Source organism: Lipophrys pholis (genome assembly GCF_963383615.2).
Source record: "Lipophrys pholis genome assembly, chromosome: 20".
Taxonomy (NCBI): Eukaryota; Metazoa; Chordata; class Actinopteri; order Blenniiformes; family Blenniidae; genus Lipophrys; species Lipophrys pholis.
In genome coordinates this window covers 12,680,532-12,704,177 of record NC_137648.1, presented here as the reverse complement: position 1 = coordinate 12,704,177, position 23,646 = coordinate 12,680,532, and the positions used below count along the sequence as shown (strand labels likewise).

The following is a 23,646-nucleotide window of genomic DNA, read 5'->3' as shown; positions in this document are numbered from 1 at the left end:
CCTTTGGGAGACACTAGAATATTCTCACTTTGGTGCCAATGAACTGAATAAGTTTCAGAACTCTTCTCCGGCTGTTTTTCTTTCTCTCTCCTTCCAACTTTTTCTGAGAAATCGAGCCACCATCAAATTCCGAATGCGCCAAAGTTGTTTATCAAATGGTAAAATGTCACACTGGTCATCTGATATTTAGTCTGTTTTCTGAGTATGATATGGGTTTATGACATTTGCAAAGAAAAAAGTGTTTAAATGGATTATTATCCTGCTGCGGCTCCACAGAGAGATGATGAGTTTCACTGAATCGTCTCCAGCCCTAATTTGAATGAATCATAACATCTGTATCTCCCATCAGCCGAAGTGCAGAGTGAGATCGAGCGGATTTTCGAACTTGCGCGGACGTTACAGCTGGTTGTTCTGGATGCTGACACCATCAACCACCCGTCGCAGCTGGGCAAGACGTCCCTCGCTCCGATCATCGTCTACGTCAAGATCACCTCTCCCAAGGTGAGATGGAGTCAACTTTTTTTTTTTATCACCGGAGGAAAACAAACCAATAATTCTGCGATGACAGAGAGATGATTAAAAGAATAAAAGCAGACAGAGGCGACGCTCCCTCCTCTCCCATTAAATTATTCTGCCAGTGTGTCTGCGTCTCCCGTCACTTCTCCTGTTGCCTCTACGTAACCGAGCTGCTCCTTGGCTTTGACTTTAAATCCAACAATTCAGACGTGACTGTTCGCTTGAGATTAAATAAATGCGGAGGAGGACCGATTCATCACTCTGACCTTCAGAGTTGGGCAAAAAAAAAAAGACTTGTGATTTAGCAATCAATAAAGAAGACTCGGGCATTTCGACGACGCAAATTTGAAGGAAAGCACAGCTAAAGAGGCAGCGGATGCAAGTTTCAAATCATTGTGTCAGCTAAGTGAATCACACTCCAAGCGGGATCAAATAAACAGCTCTTTATCACCCGTCTTCTCAATTAGATCCTGTTTCCACTTTACAAAGAGCTCACTCTGGCTGAAATTATACATCAATAGAGTTTAAATGCTGTTCGGTACTTTCTTTTCTTTGAGAGTGTCAAAACACAAGACACTCAGGCTGTCTATATTTTCAGTAGTTTTACTTATCAAGGTTGGTGCAGGTCTTCGGTCAGGCTGCTGCATTTGTTCGGAAATAACTTTTTTGAACCTTCAAAGTAAACCGTGTGACATCTGGAGCTTCAAACAAGCGTTTAAATGAAACCATCTGACACGCTCTTTGTCGGATCTGACGACGGCTCCCGAAAGGATCCCAACTCGACTTTGTATTTTGAACAGGGGCCATGGAGGTTTTTGAAAAAAATGTTAATCCTGAGACATCACTTGTCACCACATCCCGCCACCTTCACACCGCAGTCTGTCTTTTGTTTGAACAGCGTTAAGCTCGGGTTCACCGACTTGAATACAGAAGACACAAAGCTTCCGTTTAGTTTCGTCGCCCGCCGTCGTGACCTCGGCGCGTCCTGTTCTCTTCCGCCTTCAGGTGCTGCAGCGGCTCATCAAGTCTCGAGGAAAGTCTCAGGCCAAACACCTCAACGTCCAGATGGTGGCTGCCGACAAGCTGGCTCAGTGTCCTCCCGTGAGTCTCCCAAAACGTACCGCCAACTTCAACGCTGCAGCTTTGTCCTTTGTGGCTATGGGTTTATAGTCTTCGGCAGATCTGAAGTTCCTCCTTTTTTTTGGGAATGCGTTTTAGAGCCTGCCAGTTCTATTTCCGTTCTCCTCTAATCTGCTTGGTTATTATTTTAGAAAATGAAGCAAGCTCTCCAGGCTTGTGAAAGCGAAGGCTTAATTTAGTTTAAATTGCAGGCGATATCCTCAGGGAATTATCACTCAGGATTTCCTCTGAATTAACAGCTAATGCTGTTTAGTTTATAATTGAGGACGCAGCATTGACATTTTGTATATATTACAAATCAGCCTTATCATTCTTATCTATTGTAATGTATTCCTTATTACTAATTTACAGACAGATCACAATTTAAATGCTCGGCGGTTTCTGAAAAGCAGGACTGCCTCTTTTTATGAAACTCCACCTGAGCACCGTCTGTTCCTCTTGACCCTGTCTTGTTTCATTTCCTGTAACTCAGTCTGCTTCCGTCTCGGCCTTCCTCAGGAGATGTTTGACATCATCCTCGACGAGAACCAGCTGGAGGATGCATGCGAGCATATGGCCGATTACCTGGAGGCCTACTGGAAAAGCACTCACCCCACCAGCTGCAACCCCCCGAACCCCGTGCTAACGAAGCTGCCCACAGCCGCCCTGCCGTCCAGCCCCGCCCCGGTCTCCGGCATGCAGGTACAGAGCCGAGCAGCTCCAGGGCGTCACGACCAGGCAGAACATGACAAAGGAAAACCATCAAGTACATTTAAAAACGTTAGATGCTTAAAGTCTCAACTTACTCCTGCGTCTGCCATAGTTGTTATTATTGTGGCACTTATTTCTAATATCTGTCTTCTAAGTTGGTTAAATCAATAGATGCCAATTCATATTTCTGTTTATTGACTAATTAAGTAGCTGTAATGGACAGTCAAATAGTTATCAATCTATGCAAGCAAAAAGAAAAACCTGCAGTGTGTAGAAGAGGGAAAACAAAGGAAAGATAAAAACAATGCAGACACCTTCGTTCATTAGCGTCTGTTTTGAGTTTAGTCCAATCCAGATGGGAACTATAGCCTAATATTCCATTGTTCTCATGGTAAAATCTCTTTTGTTCATTAACACTTGATATATAGTATGAAGACCTCCTGAGGTTTTGCGCTCCAGCCACTCATGAGCATTTAAAATTTGGACAAACACGTTTCCGGCAGACGAACTTGTGGAATAATCCGCAAATTAGCTCAGAGGCCAGAATTATCATCATGCATGGCATTCCTATATTCGGCAAACTTGAGACATTTGGATACCCAGCCTCCTGGCCTACTGTGTCACCTTTGTTGATGTGTTTGCTTTAAACTATACCTGCACCGATTTGAGTAGTTTGTAAATTGTTCTATAACCCCTTCCCTTCACCCTCTCTCCGTCCACAACCGTCACGATGGGGAATGTAAGGCTGGCATTGTGGAAAACGCTGATATTGATGAGGAGCAGGAGTGAACTTGACATGTATTTGATAGTGTGGTAAGTGGAAGGTTGAAAGAGTGCACCTTGAATTTCTTTTCCTCCGGGATCGAGAGTAGGTGTCCATGGATTTGATGATGGTGTGAGTTTTCAGAGTGACATTTCATGCTTTGTGTGAATATTAGGTGAATGTGTTTGATGTGCAATGGAAACAAATAGCTTGTGTGTTTGCAGTGGTGCCTCTCTGTGTTTGTGCCATCATACTGACGGGCTGTGTGTCACTGATCGCAGGGCAACAGTACAGAGCAGAAAGGAGAGAAGGCGTTAGTGGAGAGGAAGGGCTCCAAAGAGGATTACCAGCACCATCACCACCACCATCACCACCACCACCACCAGAGCCTGGACCAGGCCGACGCTGACGTGGACATCGAGGGGGAGGGCAACGAGGAGGAGAGGCCCCTCAGAACAGAGTCTTCCAGGAGAGCGCAGCACATCCACCACCGGTCGTCTTCCACCAGGACTGAGCACCACAACCACCACCACCACCGCCACCACCACAGCAGCAGTAGAGCCCGGGGTCTCTCCCGGCAGGAGACATTGGACTCGGAGACCCCCGAGAGTCGGGAGAGCAAGGACTCGGCGTATATCGAGCCGCGCACTCAGCTCCTCCATCAAGAGGAGGAGGAGGAGGAGGAAGAGGAGGAGGAGGAGGAGGAAGAAGAGGAGGAGGAGGATGAGGACGTAGGGGAGGGGCACCCCCAGCAGCAGCAGCGCTATGAACCACTGCCCCACCGGGACCACAACCACCATCACCACCACCACCACCACCGCAGCGGCGGCGGCGGCGGGGCGGACGAGGCCGGCCACGGTCAGGGACACCACCGCTCCAAGGAGCGCGAGCAGGACCACAACGAGCGAAACAAGCAGCGCTCACACCACCACCACCGGCCGGCACGCGACCACCACCACCACTACTATGACCGGGACAGGGAGAGGGACCGAGAGGGGGAGGTGGCTCCCAAAAAGAGAGGTGAGGCAGGAGAGTGGGCCAGGGACTCGTACATCCACCAGTGACCAACCAACCCCCCCCCGGAGCGTGTCCGGACTCCTCCGTTCTGTTCTCCCATCGTGCTGCTACACCCCGAAACCACAGCATCCTATTTATGTACACTTCTTTGTAAATGCTGTTGCATCTTTTTCAATGGAGGGATTTTGATTACATAGATACCAATATATATATATATATATATATATATATATAAATATATGTATGTGTGTATCTATGCATAGACGTTGTTTATGTGTGGATATGCATGGATATTCTCAAAATATATGCATATTTTAAACCTGTGTTTGATAAAGCATGACACAAAAGCAGAATTTTTTTCTGTACTGAGCTGTGCTTTCTGTGATTAGCATTATAATTTTTATTGTTTCTATTATTATTATTATTGTTATTATTGATTTTTATTGCTTGCTACCACTTGAATTATTTGTTCCTTCAGACTACTGTGACGGGTGACTGCAGGGGATGACCACAAAACATAGCTTGATGCTGTATTTGCAGAACAGTTTGGCAGTTTGGGAAATTCACGTATTGGCCTGCTTGCACTTTATAAGGTACACTGAGCTGGAAACTAATGCAGCCGACTTCAGAAACAAACCCCACTCTGATAATGTTCAGTTTTAGTTGTTGTAAAGCTGAGATGATTCAGTTTCTATTGTTTTGTCCACACTTCAAATGAAAGAAGCACCAAAAACTTGAAAACAATTCTAAAGTCAAATGAAGAAAACAGCTCAGGCTGTATTACTTTCAGCTTGGTGTGCCTAATAAACCGAGAAGTTTAATATCACTCTCACGTCACTTTCACAAACAGCCGGCTTTGTTTAACACAAAGGTAACAGCCTCACTATTTTACACTTTAATCGGGAACAAAGGCAGTTTTCAGCCACTAAACATAAATGAATACAAACTTAATACAAACTCCTCTGAACAAACAGGTGCATCTCCAAAATTAGCGTATCATAGAAAAATGTATTGGTTTTTTTTGGACTGTGACTATATATAAACTAAATCGTTGGAGGTATTATTTTATATTATATCAATGACAACAATGGCTATTGGCTAGAAAATGGAAAAGAAAATCTGATCTTATGAAATTATACATTTCAGGAATTTTAGACTGAAATTGTAAAGAAATCAGGTTTAAAAAAGGCTTGAAATCCTTCAGTTAATGATAATACATTTATATATGGACGTTTCTCTCTTTTTATACATTTCTTTTGTATTCAAATTTTTTCAGATGCAAAAAAGTAGTGGAATATACATATTTCACTTGAATTTTAAACACTATGAATGTGTTTATTGGCTGATTGTGGAGTGTTTTCCCACCAAATTTGATCGTCATCCTCAGTTCTGCATCCAACAAAAGATGCTCTTTTGTGCAGCAGAGACCAGTTCAGACTTTCAATACGTGTTATAATTCGCTTCTGGAGCTTGTCCCATCCACTTTAAAATGTTTTTACCAGAACTAAATAATTATTTGCCAACACACGTCCCATAGACATTTGTTTAAAACGTCTTTAATCTGAAACCAACAAAACACAAATCAGAAAAGTTAGCTTTTTTATTTTATTTTTTTTGCATATACACACATTTGTCATAGATAAAAGTTCACAAACCTCTTTGAATAAAAGCCGTTGAAGGAAATAAATAAATAAATCTTTCTGGCAAGTAAAAGTAAAAATGCACGGGGAATCAAATTCACTCAAAGTCTAAAAGTAAAAGGATATTATTTCTTTTTCTGTTGTCTGAGCCAACTTCAAACATTCCTCTTTAATAACACCATTGGTAAGGAGCGCGCTGCTGCTTTACGTTTGCTCCATTGTCTGTTTGTTCTGGTGCACATTCAGACATGTGGCTTCTTCGCCACAGTGGCACATTCACAGACATCCCATTAAACAGGCACATTTTCTTTCAAGGTTGATTCTGACATTGTTCTTGGCTTCTTTTCTTTTTTTCTCTCTCTCTCTCTCTCTCTTTTTTTCTATCATGTGTTCAATAACTGATGGCATCGTCGTTTTTCTAAGTTACCTTGCCCATTGCAGCCAACTAAGAGCGAAGGCAGGTTACATCATGGACAGGTCGAAGATAGAGCCACAATTGATAAATGTGGCAAAAAAAAAAAACAATGGGCGTAAATGAAGTGTGTCATATCTTCTCAGGACCGACCGCTAAAGCTTCAATAGCTTCCTATGTGTTTGAAGTGTCAGCTGAACAGATCGACTAAAGAAGCGCGAGGCTGGATTGCTGCGATTGGACCAGACACAGTTGAAAGCAGCTTCATCTGGATAAAAAACAGTAATAAATGAAGACATTTTGGGGCTAACCTGAGCTCCGTCTTTCCAAAAGAATAATGCAGCGTGAGAGTGCTTCAATTCTAATCCGTGTATTTCCCAAACTGCCCGTCAACTCCCTTTTACTTTTCTACTCATTTACTGCTTTCTTTCTTTCTTTTTTGTTTAATTCTACGTCCGTAATTCTATTTCTTTTTTTTTTTTTTTGACATATTTATGCCTCTTTTGAGGCGCACCTTAGTCTTGCCTTACAAGACAAACGAGTTCAACAGTAACTTCCTCTCTTACATGCAGTACTGTTCTTTGTATGGGTCCAGAAACATTTTATAACATTGGTACACCCTTTTTTCTGCACTTTTACTGATTCACGCTGGTTTCAAGTGAAAGCAATTTGATATGACACTGCGATTTAATGTACATCTGTCAACGGAACTCCTGTCATGGGTCATCGTTTGGGTCCAATCCCCTTTTTTCTAATCAGTGTTGTTTGACTCCCACTTTTAACTCTTTAGTTCAGAGGATCTTGATTTGGTGTGTTCTTCACAAAAAATTAAAAAGATGCATTTGGAAAAACGAAAACCATTCAAAATGTTTACCATATGAACAGTTTTTTTTTTTTTTTTTCATCATTATTTTTCTGCCATGTGTTCATAGGATCTGTTTCAGCTCTTAACTGCTCTGAATCCTCCATAGTCCAAACGACTGTGTATTAATTCATGAATGCTAAACTTTGGTTTGAGTCTGTGCACTCTGCCCCCGTTTACACACAAACAGCCCTACCCAATACAATACAATTCTGCCTGACAATTGTAAGAATAAAAACTCCTCCGTTTCTATGCTACGTTGGTGGCACAACACATTTTCTATGGGTGTACATGTGTATGTACATAATGCGTAAATATGAAGAATAAAGTTGGCAACACGGGACAGACGTGAAGGGAGAAGATGTTGACGTGTGCTTTGTGAGGAGACCCAGACAGTCCGAGGAGGGAAGTGCGGTCTATAAATAGTCCATCTGAAACTCTACTGAAAAATTGAGGTAGACTCACCGGCACTGCCTCCCGCGTTGTCATGACAACCTCCACATGAATGACAACACCGTGAGGGGATGCAGCGAAAATAGCTGCACACAGCTGCCTGCCTCCAAAATAGACAAACAAGCACTCCCGGAAATGCAGCTGATTTGATCTCTGAATTTGAATGCCGCTGAAAACAGATGAGAAGAAAAGGGAGGATAAAAACACTGATAAAAAAACAAAAATGTTTCAAAAATCTGGAGTGCTGCAGCGAGTCGAGCAGCCATTTTAATCAGCCCCCACATGCAGCGATGGATCCAGGGAGGTGAAGTGCGGCGTGGACGTGTGTGTGGACCGATGGTGGTCTGATGGTATTCCCAGGAAGAGGGATTGAGCCGAGGTCGTCGTGAAGGTCCTCAAAAATGCGGCGTGACAGCAGAGCGGGCCAGATGTTTGTGCACTGCAGGCACAAATCTATAAATCACGCTCGGCATGCAGCTTTAATGGGAACTCACAGTCCAATCTGCACAGACCAAATAAGTGAAGATACCATTAACCTCCATATTTACCGTTTTTAGGCGGCATAGGACCGTGTAACAAATGTTTTTTAACACTATCGTCATATAGGATTGAGACTCCTCATATGGAAGATTTTAATTATGTTTGGGAAAACTTATTAAAATAATCCCCCCCCTTGAGATTAACAGAGAAGCCATCTGTTAACTCTGTTTAACATTAAGTTTGTAGTGTGAAGTGATTTCACTGTATCGACAAATGTCCAGTATTCAGCTCAGAACGTTTTAATAATGTTCAACTGAGCAACGCCAGCACACCAGGGAGCTTTATAGTACAAATAGAACACAATTATCACCTCACAGAGGCAAACAGTCAATACTTTTTATTGCTTTGTGCAGTTTTTCCTGTCTAATATGTTATATTTTTAAATATGCTTTAATTAATCTTTAGTTATGAAGCATGGAAATATTTTTACTCCAAACCTAAAATGATTCGAAAGATATTGTGAAGTTACAGCCGAGTATGTTTAGTTTTTTGATTATTAAACTTGTTGATGATGTCTGATTGACAAATAAACATCATTCTACCTCTTAATAAAGATTCTCGTCAAATTGTAATTAGAATTCTATGCTTTGTGATATTAAATTTGTTCAAGCTGCAACATATTTGTCAGTGAGGAACTAATGGATCCATGAAAACGGTGAAACTTGGATTTATTACATAGACTGAAATACTTCATGTTTGAAGTGATTACAAGGTTGAAATTAGTCATTTTTCGCATTTTTTTTTGTTTTTTTTATGTTCTTTGATGTAGGAATTTTTGATACATTTTAAGGCCAAACCAACCATTTTACTCATCACTTTGTGCTTTGGATGATGTAATCGATTCAGAGGTTTTATTATATGTATGAATAGAATGACTTGTACTCACATCTGCTAAACTGCATTAAGCAGTGTTGAAAAGCTTTTATCAAATATTTATTTGGTGCCTTGTAAATGTCCCAAAGTAATCACAGAACAACAACAAAACTTGTTTTAAACCTTGTTTAAGTTGGGAGAATAATTGTTGTACTTTGTGTGTTTGGTGCGTCCTGATCGCAGACGTCGTCGGCGCTAATTAGACGTCCCAGCTGACTCCAGCCCGACCAAAGACTCACACTAAATTGTTAATACCTCCCATGACCTCTTTCTGCACACTACTTCCTGATCCGCGCTCCCTCGTCCAGCGAATCCACGGTCGCCATAGCAGCTGTGTCGTCACTGTTGTTATGGCGACACGAGCACTGCTGCATTCGCCAGCACTCATTCAGTCTTCATCCCCACGTGCCTCCCTCCTCCTCCTCCTCCTCCTCCTCCTCCTCCTCCTCCTCCTCCTGCCCTAAGTGTTTATAAAGCTTATCCCTATATGGCCCGTAGTTTTAGAGAGCAGCTGTTAGGAAGCAGATGCTGTAAACAGCGCAGTGAGCTCTTTGTCAACACCGGCCCGTCAGCGCTCGCACAGTGTCGTAGCATAAACACGGTTGTTCCCGTCTCGTGTGACGGGGCTCGACGAGAAAACATGCCAGTAATCAGTTTTTCAGGAACTTGGCGATGAAGAAGCCGATGGTGTCGCTGTCGGCTCTGCGGGGGTCCATGCCGGTGTCTGCCGTCTGATCCCAGCTCAGCTCGGGACTGAACCTCTGGAGGAGGCGCAGCTGCTCAGGTGACAGGCCGGCTCCCAGCATGCCCTCTGCCCCGAGGTGGGGCTCCTGCCGTGAGGGAGAGCGAGAGTCAGAGGCGCTTCTCTGAGTCTCCGGGTGCGTTTGTGGATGGGTTTTACCTGTGGCTGAAGCGTGAGGCAGGGGAAGGTGTGGAGGGCCCAGGCTACCTGCTCCTCGTTCTCGGCCAGCGTTACGGTGCAGGTGCTGTAGACCAACACGCCTCCTTTCTTCAACAACCGCACGGCCTGCACCAAGACAACACCAAGAGCATCCCAGACTGACTTCAATCACTATTTTAGAGTATTTATTCTCAGTTGGGGGGGGGGGGGGGTGATGCAGCAGTTGGACACAAGTGGGGGTTGGGGGGATTCCTTTTCCCAGGATGACCCTTTTTTCTATTAACTTTTTACAAAAATGAGTCTGCATTTTTTTCTGTGTCGGACGGTTCAAGTAAATATTTATCAGAGGATTTAAAGAGGCTTTATGTCAGTTATCAGGTGGCCACACTGAGCAAAGCCATAAAGACTCTGTGAAAGCAAAACTCACATTACAATAAAAAACACAAAAATGGCCGACCCAGGACTGAAAGCGCAGGAAAAAAATGAACAGCACTGCCCTCAACATGATTTCACTGCAGCTTTACCAGTTGAATCATTTTCTGTCACGTCAAGGCTTTTAGAAACCAAAGAACAAAAACTGAAGGAAAAAAAACCGAGGCGTGCTCTCAAATCAAGATCTACCTAAAACTGAAACTATTAAATACGTACAATTAGATCCTCTGTTTTAGAGTAATGACAGCGTGGAAAATGTCTTTATTGTTCACCGTGACGAAGCTCCCCACAACAATCAGTAAGTCTTTGACATTGATGTCTCCTATCCTGTAAAAATCGTCTAAGTCGTGAGGATGACATTTCGGCACCTCATCCTGCAATAAAGTGCATGTCCTTATTGTTGTGTGTACTGCCCCCTAGTGGACAACACCAGTCATTACAGGTTTAACTCTCACTTGTCACATAATTCAAAACCTGCCAGCGTGTGTCACATACAAGCACTTGCACATACATCCTTCAGAAAGGCGTCTGTCTCCAGCCCGCACGCTGAACAACCTTGAAGAGACTCTGACAGACACTGATAGAGAACTATGTGTCAACACAGTAAATGATGTCCTCTGTGCTGGACCTCATCCGACAGCCTCAACTCAAGTGTTTTATGTGCATGGGGAATACTGAGCAGGTTGTTAAAGGTGGCCTGAGGAGATTTCTTTTCGTTTTTTTCACCCACTTTTTTTCTTTCACAGCTGAACATGTGGCTCCTTCAAAGACACATTTCATCAATATCAATATCAGCATATCTGCGTCAGGGTTTTTAAATCCTGTTGTTTGCCTGAATAAGTAGTTTAAAAGAAGAAGCTGTAACTTTCATGCAAATAATTTATGGAGGATTTCACTGGCGTGCCACTCAATCAGATTTCTATTTGCAGAGGAGTTTGAGAGTGTTTAGGCGTATGGGCATTCTCATGAATTATCATGCAAACATTAATAGAGTGATCTCAGTCAGTCTTCAGGAGATTGTGGCTCCTCTTCACCTTTATATCACAAATAGATTTAAAGTTTGAACTATCTTATACAGCACCATTCCAACATGATCAACTTGCGCTGCATACCAGGGTAAAGTATTTGTAATGCTGCCACCTAGGGGTCAACCTGAGTTACTGTCAACTGACAGCAGCAGAAGACACAAAGGAGAGTGAAGCGTGGGTAGAAACACAAAAAGTAAACGTACCGCATGAAACAGTTTGCGCTGCAGCGGCTGGTAGGAGCGGAGCTCCTTCAGGCTGAAGCTGAGGGCCATGTTGGGTCTCTGTCCGAGGCCGCTGCAGGGAGCGTCCAGCAACACCCGGTCGAAGCTCTCCGGAGGAAATGGTGGGCCTAGAGTAAAGCACGTAACATTTTAATTAAGTGACTCGGGGAAAAAACAGCAAGATTTACAGCATTGAATCAGAAAGACAAAAGTTTACCTTCAGTCAACTGAGCAGGGTCATTGCTCACAGCCTGAATGCTGTTAAAGCAAAATGTCTTGATGCTCTGCAAATTCAACATGTGTGCATTTCGACAAATACGCTCGATCTTATTTCGACTCTTCTCCAAAGCCACCACTTCTCCCTGTGAGGAGAAACAGAAAGACACAAAAAGTCAGAAACGAGACACTTAAACAGCCACTGACACTTTTTCCGATCAACCCAGTGACTTTAAACATGTGAAATAAAGGCCACACTTAAATGAACTTAAACAACAAGATTTTTTTTAACACTGCATCAAACTGAAATAGACAACTTGAGGGAAATTAACTGAAGCAACCTAAACTACAGCAAGAGAAAACAAGACAGATCTCAAAACATGTGAATACACATTGATTTAGAGAACAAACATTAATTCCTGAATTGTAACCGTGGTCTGCAAGAGTTTAGGGTACCTGATCCCCCATGAGAGCGGCGATGTGGCAGGTCTTTCCTCCAGGTGCAGCACACATGTCCAGGATTCGCTCTCCAGGACGAGGGCCAAGGACGTGACCGACCACCACAGACGGCAGGTTCTGCACAACAGAGGCCAAAAAAAATAATAATAATAATTTTTTCTGACTGCCTCAAACTTGGGGAAAGAAAGTCTCTTAAAAGACCTAAAAAATAATTAAAAAAAGATTCTAAACATTACTAATCACTTTTTTTTCATCATTTCAGTTTTTTGCATCCTCTATAATAAATATTATTATTTGCTATTTGCTGCTATACAAGACATTTTAGGCTGCCTCTAAGCTTCAAGGAACAATATTGAAATTGTTTTCATCTTTGACACTTAAAAGATGCATTTATGGTCTTAAAAGGTCTGTATAGATGAGATTCATTGTCTTTGTACACACACCTACCCAATGAACTTGGCTGTGCTACAATCTGAAGGTACGTCATTGGTACAGAAAAGGAAAAAAAAAAAAAAAAAAGCACTTAAACATGACAATCTGTAAAAACACCTCCAAGACTCAGAGCTTTAAAGAAAAAAGGTTTTAAAAACGGTCAAATCCATTACAGATTAATAATAGGTGTTCGATATTGTCCTTGACTGCCTGCTAGAGATGAATGACAAATTATAATATTAATGAACATCAGTGTGGTAACTGCACGTTACTTATATGAGGCAGTTCCTCCAGTTCAGTACAATCGAAGGGCTTCACACCGTCTCATTCACGTACACATTTATGGCGACAGCTGCTGTTTAAGGAGTTCAACTTCTATCAAAGCAACATTGTGATTGAAGGACGACTCGCTCTACCAGCTGAGCCGCTCCAGTTGTATCCACGCAACACAACTGCGATGCTTTCCTTTTGAAGGTTGCGGCAGAATTTTTCCAGTGTTTGACAGTAGCTTATTCAAATAAAGTAATGAAGTGTCTTAACCTCCAACAGCGCAAGTTGGGTTAGGAAAGAACACCGACTAAAACTTGGGCCAAATCAAACATGTGGCTCACAAGATCCCGCAGTGGCGACGACTGAATGGAGCTAAAACACTCAGGAATGTGTATTTTCAGTGAAGTACTGTCCTTTCTGAAAGTCTGCATGCAAAATCCTATCTGTGACCACAGTTTATAGATGAAAGGGGCGTCATTAAATTATGAAAATAACCAATAATTTCATAATTGTGTGTGCGTTTTTGATTGGACCAAAGAAGCTCATGCAACAAAAACCTCACTATGACGACTTAATTGAAAGACGGTGATTAAGAATAACCTTGACATGATGTTATAAGTGTGTAATCAATAGAAATACCTGAAGGAAGGTCAGGCTGGGCAGAACACCATCAAAGGAGGGACTCTGGTAAAGAGGCTCCACCATCCGGATACCTACACCTCTGAAAGCACAGAGTCACTGTGAGACCCTTCTGGAGAAAGCTCAGATTTTTTTGAAAACATAAAAGAGCCATGAGAGCAACGGGGGCACAACATGTATTTACCTGGCAGGTTCACCGGTGCAGAAAATGCTGGATCTGTCCATTTCTGCAACTCCATTTCCCACAAACACCTTCTTGCCCTGGAAGGTCGTGGCCCCGCGAGTGCAGCTGCCATTGAGGTCGGAGAAGACAGACACCATATCCCCTACCTTCATGTCTAAGAGAAAGAGCACAGCTCAGGATGAAAACATGAAGTCAAGTCAGACAAACTGACTTTCATGTCTCAACAGAAGAGGGAGCATGGTTATTATCTTCTATACCACTACATCAAACTCAGTGACAGATCACATACACTCATGCCCAGGGGCGATTCTGAGACACCAATTCACCGCAAATGCATGTTTCTGGGGTGTACGAGGTAACAACAGCACAGAGAAAAACTATGCACACATCGGAAAAACATGGAAACTCCCAATGTTTTAAGTGCGTCTTACACTTGGGGCTGGCGATTATTCCCTGGGCGAAGACGTGAGCTCCTCTCAGTACGGCGTTCCCACACTGAGCGCCCACCACCACCTCTGAGCTGAGCTGCTTCACGGGTCTGAGAACACCAGAGGAAACACCAACACCCTCCGCTCAGACAAACGGTCTCACTGCTGTGATTACAACTGCAGTTGTATCTGGAGTTCCTGAACTTCCATGTGGTTTGTGGGCTTCAGAAATATGTGGTGAGGCCAGCAGAATTTTTCCTTGACTTGGCACCGACATTTCTCACATACCTGGGGCCGTCGACAGGAAGAAGCAGCACATCTGTCACTTGCGGGTGTGGAAGAATCTGAACGTGGTTGTCTGAGGAGCTCGACATCTGCTGCTTCAAAAATAACAACATGCCGAGAGATCATTCTGAGTCTGCTGAGCACATCCACAGTCAAACTACAACATAAAAAGACTCACCCTTTTCAGCTCCTCTCCCAGCTTGTCGTGGATTTCTTCCAAGGGAGCCAGATGAGTGCTGGCCCGCACACACGTGTACGACGGTGGATGAGAGAGACACGAGAGCAGCTTCTGGAAGCGACACTCAGCCTCTCGAGGACCCACGGCTGCAAGAACCTGAACACAACGGAAACCAGTGGACAGATGAAACATACAAAACATGTTAGAAGTGCTAGGAAACCAAATTTCAGGTGAAATCATTTCTGATTATCTATAAGACATCATTTTGTTACCTCCTTGTTCATGAAAACACTTTTAAGATAGTCCATCACTTCAGGCTTCAAGGAAATGTTTGGAAAAATCGACATGTCTTCAGGGTTTTTTCACACAACTCCAGCCTTTGCAAAAAAAAAAAAAAAAAAGTAAACAACTTTTGAGTTAATTTGGAAATGAACAAAGTGGTGAAAGAGTGCAGAAGAAGCTGGGAAAGACCAGTCGAGTAAGAAACAGAACCAAAGCTTGATTTATTCTGTGCATTTTGATTATAGTATGATTAAATCTAATAACTACATGGATATGCACTCAAATAGAAACAATTGTGAGTAAGTAATGGTGACATTGATAATTCAATCTCATAATGGAGCTGCATTGTTTGAAAAATGTCTAATTTGATATCCTGTCTATGTGCCAATAAGTAAATAAAAAGGAATGAGGTTAGAACCATTTTCGTGTGTTTTTATAGTCAATTAACACCATGTCTCCATCTTATGAGAAATGAACCTTAGTTTAAGATTTTAAATTAAGGTTTAATATTGTAAATCCCGTTTATTGTTTTGAGTGTAATAAACCAACACTGAAATTACTAAACACATTCGATTCGCTCCTACAATGTTATCATGACAATAAACACGGTATGGCCATAAAATAATAATAATAATAACAGCAAGAGGAACAAGAATAAAGGCAAATCAGAGAAGCGCGAAAACAAACACGAAAAAAGCCAATGAAGAGGAAATGAATGCATAAGGACCACTTTTCACTTCTTTCTTTCAATCAACCGCTATGATATTTCAATGCGAGATGCTCGAGTAACAAATAATATTCTGTATCGGTAACCGAAGAAAAAAATATATGCTCCCAACAATAAATAACATGTCAGGGCAAACATTCGTCGTGCGAATTTGTATCGCCATACTGACCTAAACGTTCTGAAAGTGGTTTTATTCCTCTGTCTGCTTCTCTGTCTATTGCTTTTCACATGTGAGGGGCTGCTGCCACTTCCGCATACGTCAGCGGCGTGATCACATGGCTCAAAGTTCTTTTTGTCTTTGTGCGCGTGCAGTTATTTGGATATAATTTCTTATCATTTAGATATATATTTCCTCGTCCTTACAAGTGTTTCAAATATGTTTCAGGAAACATTCGGTGAAGTGGAGCACACACATTAATTATTAGTAAAAGCTCGAACTGAAAAGCTAAAAATAGTTATTTCTATCTATCTATCTATCTATCTATCTATCTATCTATCTATCTATCTATCTATCTATCTATCTATCCATCTATAATGTAAAGGTTATAAAATAAATAAAGAACAAATAAAAAGAGGAAAAACAAAGGTTATTCAGATTATAATATTCTGATGATAACTGAACTTAATCTGGCGTTTAGAGATAGAGCTTTCTGTGATTAAAAATATCGTTTGGTTGGATGGATGGATGGATGAATGGATGGATGGATGGATGGACAATCCAATATCAAATGAGGAATTGTTTGCAAAAAAACCAAACAGGTATCAATGTGTTATGTGTGTTTTTTGCAGGATATAATGTGCAGAAATTTGAATTTCACATTGATGGACAATATTTATTACGAAAGGAGAGAGTCTCCAAAAATAAAAATCTCCTCTGTTGGATGAGTCTATCTCACTTCTGAAGAAAAAAAGTGAACATGATTTGAGCACTTTTGTGTATTGTGATAGCTGAAATACAAACCTGTTATATTGAGTTATTTGTGATTGCATTCAGGAAAATTATATATTCATTAAAGGTTAGTTACTTGGAATTTCATTTTCCGGATTTTTTTTTAAGCATCTATTTACTTTATCACACACAGATATGGAAGACGATAAAGACCATTTGCCTTTCAAGTAAAGTTTTTAAAAAGCCAACGTATAGGCTTTGACGTCATCGCGTAACCGGAAAACCACTGAATTGTGTGCGTTGCATTTCTGGCCGTAGCACCGGAGCTGGCAGCTAACGGGCAGAGGGAGCGGAGCCGTTAACCAGCGCAGTCCACTTCGAGCTGCTTTCCAACAACCCCTCCGGTCTGGACACTGTGGAGGCTTGACAGACAGCCCGTGATCAGAAGTCACCACGCCACCGTGTTTATCTCTTCATCGGTTTCGTTCTGGATGTTACCGGGTCGCATGGAGTCCGTGCAGAAAAGAGACCATCCAGCTAATGTTAGCTAGCCGCGGACTGCGCCGTGCGGACGAAGAAGCGGAGAAGCTCGGAGCTGCCCGGCCGCTGTACGGGACGGACAGAGAGACGTCGGTATCCACCTCAACGATGGGCCTCATATTCGCCAAACTCTGGAGCTTCTTCTGTAACCAAGGTGGGTGTCGGTCGGGGAAGGGGGGGTTGTTGCGGCTCCCCTCCCTCGCACGAGCCGCTCAGCCGGGGATAATGTGAAGTGTTAGTGTTCGCCCGTGAGCACAAAGTGAGCAGCGGTAACAGATGGGGGAGAATTATCTCGCCGCACATCTCTTTGGCTTCAGCACTCCGGCTGCCCTGCCAGCTGAACTGTCTTTGTTCCACTCGCACGACAACAACAACCAGTTCAACGGCACTTTTGTGGACAAGCTCACTCGGCGGACAACCGCTGCTATTAATCCGTGTGTCAACCAACGTGGTTACCTTAAGTATCATAGTTGTCAGTCAGCACAAGTCCTCTCTCTGGGACTTGGTGTAAACATTTTTCCTCACTTTCTGGAGAGTTTCTTTTTTTTTTTCTTCTCCCCCGTCTGGCCTCACTCAGAATCAGATGTGTGTTGAGTGATTTGCCTCAGAGGAAAGTCACAAATCATGCAGCTGTTGCTCCTTTCTCATTTAATGCAACAAGTTAGGACACTATGGATTCTTGTTTAGTCCAAATATATAGATGTTTGCAAAAAGCTGGAAAGAATATTGCATGTTCTCAACTGTTTCTATTATTTTCTACTCGTGTCGTTTTAGTAGTAGATGTGGGTCATTTTAGTTGAAATTATTGCAAAAAGCTTACAAATAATATTGCCCTTGTGTAATACAGTGCATTTGAAATTATTGTCCTTTAGTAAATGTGAAAATGTTGTTGTACTTGGAAAATTAGGCATCAAATAAGATGGAACAAAGACAACAAAGGAGATCTGCTGATGGAATATCTCGGTATTCAACAAGTAGGTAGTACTTAGAGGAGGAGTGAACCCTTATTCAACAGTTTGAGAATAAGTTTAAGGAGTAACAGGGGAGAGGGTGTGAATTCAATCATCTGCTGCACTAAAAAATAATTAAAATACTCTGGAGAAGTCTCTGCATGGAAGAGGCGGCTGAAAAGGATCCGAGCTGGCTGACCTTCAGGTGTTCAGGCAGAACTGAAGTAAAAAAAACCTCTGTGAAAGTAGGTCTGAGCACCACTGCATTCACCAAACCTAAAACACGAGCGAGACACAAACAATATGCTGAGATGTCTCCTTCGAAAGCCCATTTTAATTGAAGTCATTTGACTGAATCATAGTAATGCATTGCTCTGGGTGTAAAACTGGCCTGCCTGCAGTCTAGACTTATCACCCACTGGCAATATTTGCTATACAAACAAAAGAGAGTCCAAATTGATAGTCAGCTTGAAGTCTGAACTAGTCCATATAGAGGGAATTGTTGTTGTAAAAAGAAGAGTTACAGTGTACAGAGAAACAAGTAAAAACGTAAATTTCCATGTCATTGTATTCGTTCGTCATTGTGTCGTTTTTTTAATCCAAATTTTTACACACTTCCAACAGTTTCCGTACGAAAATTGAACATGATCGCAGAGAATTAGTGTCAAGGCCTTTGGTGGTGACTCCTTTCACCACTGTGGTAATACTGCCTGGCCTGGAGGACGGCAGCCTCTACACCTACACCTACTTACCATCCCTAACTCAGGATTACACTGATCCCAGTGTCAAGTTTCACTCACTTAAGAAGATTACAGTGTCGACTGAGTGAAATCGTCCGACTCAAAGTTGCCTCTAAATGCACGTAATCAACGCAGTGTGGACAGAAGGAGACGCAACTTACCAGACGGGACGATGGAAACTTGTAATCTCCTCTGGTGTTACTGTAAGTGTGGATGAGCATCTCAAATTGGGTGAAATTATCAGTTGATTGTGTTCAGTGATTTTTTTATTTTATTTATTTATTTTTTTCTCTGCTGTTAATTTTGCTGAGCGAGTGGCCTCTCGGTAGCTCCTCTTTGAGGAAGCGATACACGTGTTTTTGAAAACCCCGCACAGTTTAGCTTCAGAACTGCGAGTCGCCGGAGCAGACTTCCTTCCTCTGGGGCAGACGGAGGCCTCAGGAGGGCAGAAAAGTCAAAACACTCGTCTGGGCTATTTTGTCATGAGCGTGTCTGTTCTGATTTGGTATTTGCTCCGTCTCTGTTTGCCTCGCTTCAGTTATCAGAACCCTCCCTGTTGTTGTGGCCTGGCTTATGAATGGAGAGGGGGTTGCTGTAGGTCGTCGCTATGTTTGGGGAAAAATGAGGTCAGGAAGAGTCGAGGAAGGAAGGAAGTTCAGCTTTTATGATTTTCAATGTGCTTCAGTGAATGGCGTGAATGCTTTCAGTGCCACGTAATGTTTTTACACTGACTGAGTGACGTGTTTTAGTTCACACATGTTTTGTTTTGTGTTTTGTTTTTTTTGGCCTCCTGGTAATTGAATTTCCTACAGATTATAGGGGGAAAATGATAATGAATGGGTTGCGTTCATTTTTCAGAGCACAAAGTGATCATCGTGGGACTCGACAACGCGGGGAAAACCACTATCCTCTACCAGTTGTAAGTACCATTGCTTTTTATTTTTGTGAGCTTCTCAAGATTGAGCGCGCTCGCAAATGCTCACTCGACGTTTCTGCTCAAGTTTGATGAACGAGGTGGTCCACACGTCGCCCACCATCGGAAGCAACGTGGAGGAAATCGTGGTGAAGAACACGCACTTCTTGATGTGGGACATCGGAGGGCAGGAGTCCCTCAGGTCCTCCTGGAACACCTACTATTCCAACACAGAGGTGAGAAACGGTGCCTCTTTCCGCCGGACTCTCCTCCCCTCCGAGCTCAGCAGCTGGCGTGTTTGTTCGGAGCGCAGACGGCAGCGGGGTCCGCCCAAAGTCAAGAGGTCAGCCCGATCACAAAAGCGTCTGAAATGTAAAGCCGGGGGTCAGCTGCTGCTCTCGGCCGCGGGGGCAGATGTGTGGGAGACCCCGGAGAGAGTTTCACAATAGTAACACAAACCCAATTCATGACATGGGACATTCAGTAAAGGGTTAAACCCGGCCTGTTGGACCACACATATACAACCGGTTGTCAGAAAATTCCTTTGAAACTAACTAGGTTGTTTTTTATTTTATTTCAACTAAACATCTATAATAAAGATTTCTCTGCATTTTTCTACAGTTTCAGACCAAAACAAACCAATAAAACTTGTTGCTTTTTATTTATTTATTTTTTTACTGCTCTCTTACACTTCATAGACTGAACTGTCTTTGTGGATGTTTTGATTGGTCAACTAATTTGTTAAATAGTTGCTAATTTTCTTCTTTTAGCCCGTCTGTCTCGATTTGATGGTAGAATGCCTTTATGGTATGTATGGTAATTTAACATACAACTTTGTTTCACTGTTGATTAATTATAAGTCTGGCAAAAACACATTTTCTCCTTATATATATATATATATCTGTTTGTTCCACTTTTGTTGTGCTTTTAAAGTATTATTTTCAGATTCACGCTGCTTATCAGAGTTTTACATTTTTGGTTATTTCCATCGTAATGAAGAAAGCAACTCTCACGTTGGGCCGACTGACGTAAACCCAGTAAACTAAACTTGGTCAAAGTTTTGTGATGCTGTTTTAACTTTAACCAGACGGAGCAAATAAATGTGAGAAGTCACACTATTTTCCACTCATCAAAGACGATAATATGGTTTGGCGAGTTAGCAGATTGGATGCTGGCCTCGCTGGAATAACTTGTTTTTCTCTCTTCATTTCAACACGGCAGTCGTGTGAAGCGACTGGGATGAAGGTCACATGTTGGTCCGTGTTCTGCCTTCCTCTCGGGTCATGTCTGTCACATCTCTTCAGATGTTGGTCTTTTCTCATTTTATCTCAAAAAGGAGCTGTCGGTGTCGCGGCGCCCTCTGCTCTTTTGTGACGAGGCTCTGGGCCCGGAAGTGACCCCCCTGCCACGCTGCGTTTAATTGCCCGTGAACGTCTTTCTGAAAAGAGGTTGCTGGGTGTGATTCGTGCCTTTCTGCTCTGCAGTTCATCATTCTGGTGGTGGACAGCACGGACAGAGAGAGGCTGGCCATCTCTAAAGAGGAGCTCTACAGGATGCTGGCTCACGAGGTAAAACGCAATCTTGGTGTCTCCCAGGCTGAGTCGTTTACAGCTTGTGGTTGAAACGGTGGCAGAGCAAGTGAGGTTGTAGTTCCATTGTTCTCCGTCCATCTCCCTCAGGACCTGCGGAAAGCAGCTGTGTTGATATTTGCCAATAAGCAGGATATGAAGGACTGCATGTCTGCGGCCGAGATCTCCAAATACCTCACACTGAGCTCCATCAAAGACCACCCCTGGCACATACAGTCCTGCTGTGCACTGACAGGAGAGGGGTAAGACACGGCTGCTGATTCTGCACAAGTGATAAAGTCAACAGTTTAAATAAACTCTTAATACACACTGTAATATTATCATGGCCCCACCTTCGTCCAGCTGCTGAGCTGCCCCCAGGGCACAGCTGGGATACACACATTTCAACTTGTTTGTTTAGAAATCTAAAACGGAAAAAAAACAACAATTTCATGATGATGTACATTTTTTAAAGTCACATGCTCAGCGTCTACATTTCAGATATCAAGAAGCTGCACTGACTTCTGCAACCCACCAGGTGTCGCTGTTCCTTCTGGCTTTAGAGCGCCAAGAAATCAGCAGAATTGATCCTCAGATATTTAGAGTAAATAGCTGAACCAGCTGTCACTCAGCTGGTGGATCGGTTAATCTCTAACGTACTTTCATCCCATCTTTTCACACTGAAACCAGATCAGAGGTGTTTTGCGTGTGAGAGTATGAGCCCTCACAAGTTTTTTTCTTGTTATTCCCACATTGTTGTTAATAGCTGCTCAGATCTATTTTTGTCCCCTCACGAATTAGGACAAAATAGTGCTGGGAAAACATCACGACTCTGGGAGAAGCCTGCCCTACACTTGCAAAGAAAATCCAGAGCTGCTGTTTTACAAAATTACACATTTTTTAAAACGTATACTTCTTATTTCTGCTGAAACAAAAGTCCTACCAGCTGTCTTGCCAGCACTAATCTCTGTCCGTCTCTCCCCAGATTGTGCCAAGGCCTTGAGTGGATGACCTCCAGAGCTGGACTCAGATAGCCCCCGTCTCTGCCTGCGATGGCCTGTCTACCTGCACCACCGCCCCGCGGTGGCACGACTTGTTGGCTTATCGTTTACTTCTTCTTTATTCTTTTTTTTTTTTTTTAAATGACACATTTTGGAACGTTTCATCGACACTCCTCCACATAGGAATAGTTTCTGTGGAGCCGGTGCTCGTCCTGGTCAGCAGGAAGAAGGAAGAGACCTTTAAATCAGACTCTCACAGCAGAGGAGAGGACTCCCCTACCAGTGACGCTACATAAATATCACCTTGCATTACAGTCAGATCAGGGGACGCCATAAGCACCATGGGGAAGTCCAGACACGGACCAGGTCTGTTGTGGCTTTTTTTGTTTTGTTTTGTTTTTTTAGTTGATTTATCACAAAACAGTGTTGTTGAGGTTGTTTTGGTGGGAGGGTTTGTTACACTGCACAATGACTCATAAAGTTCTCATGACGTCTTCTGACTCTCAGCACAGCTATTGATATCCGTTACCTTTGATTTCAGTTTCATAAGCTACTACTGTTGGTGGTTGATCTCACTAGAAAAAAAAAAAAGACCTTACTGGTGCCACATTGAATCATCGGAAACTACAAAGTCCTATTTTATTACCTGTGAGCCTGTACTTGGTTATTATTGTGCAGAATGGTGTCATTCACAGCATTAGCATGCTACTTTTTTTTCTCTCCTTTGTGTATCCTCTTAAGAAACGAACTTAACCGTTACGTCATGGTTTTAAATGCAAGTACAGCGCTCAGTTTTATTAACAGTATTTTAAATGTAAATGCTCTGTTTTTTTTTTTTAAGGGTTGCATTATGACTTATTTAATTTTATTTCCTCTTTATTGACGTGGTTTTCATCCGTGCGAGTTGGCACCTAGTCCTGTTTTGTATCGACAGAAGGTTGCCGATTCCTGCCTCCTCGTCTCTTTTAACTCATACTCCTTTTTATACTTTTGAGACAAAGGGATCCGAACGAGTCGCCTTCAAACCGGTGACACTCTTATGGGAAGCTGAGAGCCCGCTCAGTTGTTCAGTAGCATAAACATGAGCTTAATGGTCCGTTACATAGTTCCAATACTTGATCCTCAGCCTTAACCGAGCTGTTCCCAGTGTCTGGAGGGCTGCCTGTGACTTTTTCTTCTTTTTTTTTACTCCTTTTCCCATCTCTAACCTGGTAAAAGAATTCCTTAAACTTGCTGACAGATCTATGCACGCGTCACTTTGAAACTTTGTAAATCTACAAGTTCTGCAGTGGCCAAAAAGGAGGAGGTGCATAAGTTTCATCAAGTCAGAGTGAAAAAGGAAGAAGAAAAAAAAAAAGAACTGAACCATCGGGGTCGGCGGGGGGGGGAGTTCCTCTGTGTCTCTGGGATATTTTGTGAGCAAGGTTCTTTTTTTCACCAGCAGTGCGAAGGTGAAG

General features: G+C 42.7%; 3 protein-coding genes across 4 annotated transcripts in view; 2 read left to right on the top strand and 1 right to left on the bottom strand.

Moving 5' to 3' along the window:
- The window catches only part of cacnb2a (calcium channel, voltage-dependent, beta 2a), a gene marked incomplete at both ends in the record, with an annotated part of 63,859 nt that extends 59,686 nt beyond the window's left edge, over nucleotides 1-4,173 (top strand). The window contains 4 exons of the mRNA XM_080489687.1: nucleotides 350-501; nucleotides 1,522-1,617; nucleotides 2,155-2,337; nucleotides 3,391-4,173. Of these exons, the coding sequence (XP_080345813.1) occupies nucleotides 350-501; nucleotides 1,522-1,617; nucleotides 2,155-2,337; nucleotides 3,391-4,173 (1,214 nt within the window). The remainder of the gene's footprint in view (nucleotides 1-349; nucleotides 502-1,521; nucleotides 1,618-2,154; nucleotides 2,338-3,390) is intronic.
- Nucleotides 4,174-8,258: 4,085 nt separating this feature from the next.
- On the bottom strand, nucleotides 8,259-15,846 carry nsun6 (NOP2/Sun RNA methyltransferase 6). The gene is made up of 12 exons (XM_080489712.1): nucleotides 15,758-15,846; nucleotides 14,852-14,956; nucleotides 14,580-14,735; nucleotides 14,405-14,493; nucleotides 14,120-14,226; nucleotides 13,689-13,842; nucleotides 13,505-13,586; nucleotides 12,161-12,280; nucleotides 11,706-11,850; nucleotides 11,471-11,616; nucleotides 9,808-9,933; nucleotides 8,259-9,736 (listed from the first exon to the last, which is right to left on the bottom strand). Exons 2-12 carry the CDS (start codon nucleotides 14,924-14,926, stop codon nucleotides 9,557-9,559), a joined length of 1,380 nt encoding a protein of 459 aa, XP_080345838.1. The 5' UTR covers nucleotides 14,927-14,956; nucleotides 15,758-15,846; the 3' UTR covers nucleotides 8,259-9,556.
- A 916-nt stretch (nucleotides 15,847-16,762) lies between these two features.
- On the top strand, nucleotides 16,763-22,859 carry arl8 (ADP-ribosylation factor-like 8). 2 transcript variants are annotated; one of them, XM_080489372.1, is made up of 7 exons: nucleotides 16,820-17,171; nucleotides 18,592-18,910; nucleotides 19,566-19,626; nucleotides 19,709-19,856; nucleotides 21,105-21,188; nucleotides 21,300-21,451; nucleotides 22,174-22,859. In XM_080489372.1, exons 4-7 carry the CDS (start codon nucleotides 19,713-19,715, stop codon nucleotides 22,220-22,222), a joined length of 429 nt encoding a protein of 142 aa, XP_080345498.1. In that variant the 5' UTR covers nucleotides 16,820-17,171; nucleotides 18,592-18,910; nucleotides 19,566-19,626; nucleotides 19,709-19,712; the 3' UTR covers nucleotides 22,223-22,859. The 2 variants fall into 2 exon arrangements, with proteins under 2 accessions (XP_080345497.1, XP_080345498.1); XM_080489371.1 differs by lacking the exon at nucleotides 18,592-18,910 and having other exon boundaries at nucleotides 16,763-17,171.
- The last annotated feature ends 787 nt before the right edge of the window (nucleotides 22,860-23,646 follow it).